The 5,442-nt window shown below is 21.6% G+C and overlaps 1 protein-coding gene across 1 annotated transcript in view; it reads left to right on the top strand.

Annotated features, from left to right (window-relative positions):
* Positions 1-3,484: 3,484 nt before the first annotated feature.
* LOC102675877 (acetylcholinesterase-like) overlaps positions 3,485-5,442 on the top strand; it is a 196,944-nt gene continuing 194,986 nt past the window's right edge. The window contains exons 1-2 of the mRNA XM_031512273.1: positions 3,485-3,514; positions 3,775-3,853. Of these exons, the coding sequence (XP_031368133.1) occupies positions 3,805-3,853 (49 nt within the window). The 5' untranslated portion in view covers positions 3,485-3,514; positions 3,775-3,804. The remainder of the gene's footprint in view (positions 3,515-3,774; positions 3,854-5,442) is intronic.

The raw sequence follows: 5,442 nt of genomic DNA, 5'->3' as shown, positions 1-5,442 counted from the left end.
TAAATAAATAAAAATAAAAATTAAGAAACAAAAGTACAAATAAATAAGAAATTAAATAAGAAAATAATTAAATGAAAATAAAAATTGAGATATAAATTAAAAAACAAAAGTATAAATAAATGAAAATAAAAAGTAAGAAATAAATTAAGGAATTAAAATATAAATCAATAAAAAATTAAATAAAGAAATGATTAAATAAAAATAAAAATTAAGAAACAAAAGTATAAATAAATAAGAAGTTAAATAAGGAAATAATTAAACGAAAAACGAAAAACGAAAATAAAAATTGAGAAATAATTTAAAAAACAAAAGTATAAATAAATAAAAAATTAAATGAAGAAATGAATAAATGAAAATAAAAATTAAGAAATAAATCAAGAAATAAAAGTATAAATAAATAAAAAATTAAATAGAGAAATATTTAAATTAAAATAAAAATTAAAAAATAAATTAAAAAACAAAAGTATAAATAAATGAAAATAAAAATTAAGAAATAAATTAAGGAATTAAAATATAAATCAATAAAAAAATAAATAATGAAATGATTAAATAAAAATAAAAATTAAGAAATAAATTAAGAAATAAAAGTATAAATAAATGAAAAATTAAATGAAAATAAAAATTGAGAAATAATTTAAAAAACAAAAGTATAAATAAATAACAAATTAAATGAAGAAATATTTAAATTAAAATAAAAATTGAAAAATAAATTAAAAAACAAAAGTATAATTAAATAAAAAATTAAAGGGAAAAAGAAATTAAATGAAAATAAAAATTAATAAATAAATTAAAAAATATAAGTATAAGTAATATTAAATGTTATTTAAAAAATGATTAAAAATTATTCTCTATGTTATAAAAATTTAATCAATGCTATAGTATCGATATTTCTCTTAGCTAAGTTCGTTAAGAAATGACATCGCTCGAGCCGGCTCGTATTCTTAAAAGGTCGCAACAATTACGAAATTCCACGAGAATATACGTACTTTGCCGAAAGCATCAAAATCGGTTTTTTGAATATAATGATCAATAATTTGTTAATTTTTAGATTTTTATTGTTAATTTATGCATTAAACAATCTATTATGATAATAAAAATTCAATAATTAATACACAATCTTCGGTAATAATATAAAAAATGATTTTTTATCAATTTTAAGGGAATAAAATAATAATTTTAATAATAATTTAGAATCATTTTATACAATAATTTTATACAATAACTTTATAATTATGAATGTTGATTATATTTGAATATTTGATTAAAATTAAGTCCTATATATTGAATAAAACTACTTTTAAATTTAGTTTTTTATCTTTTAGTTTTCTTTAATTTATATTATAAATTAAAAAGTTATATTTAATATTTTTTTTCTATATTACAATTTTTTTCAGATTTAATTAATTTTTATTTTAAAGTTTTTAATTATTATTTTAATTATTCTTACTTAACTTTTTTATAATTTATTTAATTTTTACGTCAAATTAATTTTAATGATTAATTCCTATTATATTTTTTATTATAAATAGATTTTTATATTAGGATTTGAATGTTATAAAAAGTTATAATTTATATATAATACTTTAATTTTCGCGCGGGTTAAATGAATAAGGTATTGTATCGCTTTAACCAATTAGAAGCGTCCTAGGCGAATCTCTAATTCGTGGTTTCATTCTTTAGTCGAAAATCATCGTGGTAGAGTGTCTCGCGTCATGTTTGTGAATTTCAACTACGCAGTAAGTAATTCTTTTATTCTATTACTTAATTTATAGATTATTATTAGCTTTATCTAATAATTTATTATTTATGAAGATAACAAAATTAATTACTTTTTTAATTAATTAATTTTTTGTACTTTTGTCTTCGATTTTATATTCGATTATTGAGGTTATCGGTAGCTTGTATTTTATCTTTCGGTTGAATTTTAGCTTAAATTATTTTAATATCTTATTATTTGAATATTATTATTATTTTATTATTATAATTTAAATATTTATTTTTCATTGTTACAATCTTCATTTGTTCAGATTATTGTTTGAGTGCTGGCATGACATCGAAGAAATTTATAGCATATACGTTTATATATATTATATTATATGACGACAATTTTTTATGAAATTTTCATAATATGTCAGGTAAGATTTTTTTTCTCCTAAAAATAGATGTATTATATGTATTATATATAATTAAAATAAATTTTTATTAAATTTTTATTCGTACTAAAATAAATATACAATATATAATTTCATATAGTCAATTTTACTTTGTCAAACATTATATTTTACATTATTAAAAAAAATATAACGAAAAAATAGATATATTTAAAATAGATTTTTATTGAATTTTTATTTATAGTAAAACGAGTATATAATAATTTCCATACGATTAATTTTATTTTATCAAACATTATGTTTTATGTTATTTCAGAAATGTATATTTCTTTTTTAAATATTTTATTTGCGTATTCGTTTCTTTCGTTCATTTATGTTAGAATCGAGATTAAAAATATTTTTATATTATATTATGTATATTATGTAAATGTACATTAATGTATATAACCTTTTCTAAAATATTATTAGTTCGCATTAGTTCCATATTCGATGTATGTTTCGACCTGTCGAGCATATCCCCTCTCTCAATAATTCGATAATCGAAATTGTAGTGCGAGCTGTCATTGTACTATCGATAGTTGTAGAGTGTAGTTACTTCTTGAGGTGTGTGATTTATCTGTTAGTTTTCTGCGTAGTTTTTTACTTCCATAATTATATTTTGTTATTTTTACATTAATATTCAATTACGTGTTTAATATTTGTGCGTCAATTAGTATTTTTTATTATAATTCGAAAATTTTTGACGATTAAATTATTCTTTTTTCTTCGTTCATCGATCTTTTAGAGTTACAGGTTAGTGTTACATATCTTATATTATGACTTTTTAAGATAGAATTCTATGCTTGATTATTATTTTGTATTATTATAATTGATTAATTCAATATATTTTATACGTTTATTTGAAAATTTTGATTTCTTTGTGCAGATTATTAGTCGACAGTTGAAGTTATAAAATGATGAAAAGGCGGGAAAAATTTCAATATGGCCGCCATAAGGATCAAATGGTGAATTTGATATGTGTATTTATGTATTAAAAAATTGTTTAATAATTAATGCTAAATTTTCAAGAAAAAAAAGATAAATTTAATATTTTATTTTTTTATTAAAGATGCTAATATACTTTATAAAAATTTCTTTTGGTGTTTAGTGTAAAAAATTTATTTGTGATTGCGTGCAATGCAATCGAAATAGAATCAGTGTTTGTTTCGTAATAGTACTTTTAATATTTTTTTTAAAACACAATAACTCTTAATTAAATTTAATACTTTTTCGCGATTTAATATCAATGTTTGTACGCGAATTAATAGTCTTTTATTTATTATTTTTTTTTTAATATTCATTTCTGGTATATATTAGAGTCAGTGATTCAAGAAAATAAGACAATCATTCATCATATAAAGAAGGTAATTATCTTTTATTCTTCAATTAAAATAGAATTATTAAATATTTCCATTTTTTAACTTTTAAATATTTATATTAAGATTTAAATTACTATTATTATTATAATTTAGTAAAATGTAAATTTTATCATTTTAATATAAGTTTCATTATTTTAATACAAATCTATTTTATACTTTATATATCTTTCTTTATTTCAATTTTTTTATACTAATTTTATTAATAAATTATATTTTAAATTATAATATTCCATATTTTGTTACAGATATTTCTCTATTTGAACAATGAGTTTCTGATGGACAACATATACAGAATTTTGATGGCAATGTTCTTCACATCTAATGGTGAGTCGCATGCTTTTTTATTCCTCTGGTCATTCAATCATGTCGTAGGATGAAAGGTCCGAATCGACACGAATGATTAGTTGTATACGTAGATTTTTTTTACGAGCACAGTGACGGCAGGTATTCTTTATATCTGCGAATAATAACATTTCATATTTTATTTATTAGATCAGGATAGGTCTTCTTGCATATCGCGTTTTTTAAATATTGATAAAATTTTTTTTGTTTAAATATTCTTTTGTTTTTTAATTTTTATCTTTTTCTTTTTTTTTATCTTAAAAATATTAATAATATTTTTTTCATTATTCAATTTTCTTATTATAATCATCAGTTATAATTATAAAGATAAATTCTATTATTTTTATTCATTCAAAATATATAAAGTTTTATGTAAGAAGACATTTCGCGACAGATAGATCTTAAAATCAAAGCATCAAGTTTTGAACATTGCTTTTGTATTTTTAAAATTATGCTTTGATTAAGAGATCGTCTGAGGTTATTTTCATTAATAAATACTTAAAGTTAATTGCTTTTTATTATCATTATTATTAAATAAAATAAAACCAATATCTTCATTCACATTTTTTATATAAACTTTTCTTTAATATTAAAGTTACTAATAGTTTATTATATAAAATAGATTTATTAAAATTTAAAATAAAGTAAGATATAGAATTGAAAAACATTAGCCCGTTAGATATGAAATAAATGCACTAATACTCTTTTTAGCTCAGGATTTTCAGATTTAATCCCTTCCATGTTCCTTGCCAGGATCTCACTCACGTGCCCAGGTGCTACTTGGGTGAGAGAGAGGCGATGGGCATGATGAGCATAGTTTATAAGTTTATAACAATTTTTCAGCGACCGATGATGCGTTAGTGTATCGTGCACGACGTATTTTCCACATTATGTGTGTACGATTAGGCTGTGGAATTGCGTCGTTTCGTACATCATTCTATATAATTCAAAATACTCGATTAAATATTCACAATTATTAATTTCATTACAATCTTTGATAACAACTTGTATATCACTATTATCCTTGAATTACAATGGTATTTCATCTATCATTCTAATTTAATTTAATTTTCCTTAAAAAGATACATCTTTTTATCAATAAATATTCACATATAATTAATAAAATTAAATTGTACGCGTGTTTTTATCGCTTTCCAACGCAATGGTCACTAGCCATCGTCGGTCGATTTCAGGAAAATGGTACGTAAACTTAGAGTATGCGAGTGTGTGTGCCAAGCTCGGGTGTCGGAGGTGTCCCGGGACGCTTTCCCTAGTGTAGGCTTTTTTGCGCCCGAGTGTAATGCGTGAGAATCGTGGAATGAGTGTGTTGGTGTGCCTTTTTTGCCATTTTTTAAATATAGGGTTAGGTAGGATAGGTAGCATACTTCTGGTGCGAATGTTAATTGTATAAGTAGGTAGGGCCGGGCAGATTGTCACAGTCTCTCGTCGGGTAGGCGCGTTCTCGCGTGACAATCTGTTTCTGGAAATATAATTTGAAAAATCGAAAGATGGAACGAGTGGAGAATGCCACTCCATTTCTGATTATTCGATTTTTCGAATTTCCGTGGTCG

This window comes from Apis dorsata, unplaced genomic scaffold (genome assembly GCF_000469605.1).
Source record: "Apis dorsata unplaced genomic scaffold, Apis dorsata 1.3 scaffold_407, whole genome shotgun sequence".
NCBI lineage: Eukaryota > Metazoa > Arthropoda > Insecta > Hymenoptera > Apidae > Apis > Apis dorsata.
Note: the sequence above shows the minus strand (reverse complement) of the source record. Positions and strands in the feature narration are given on the sequence as shown.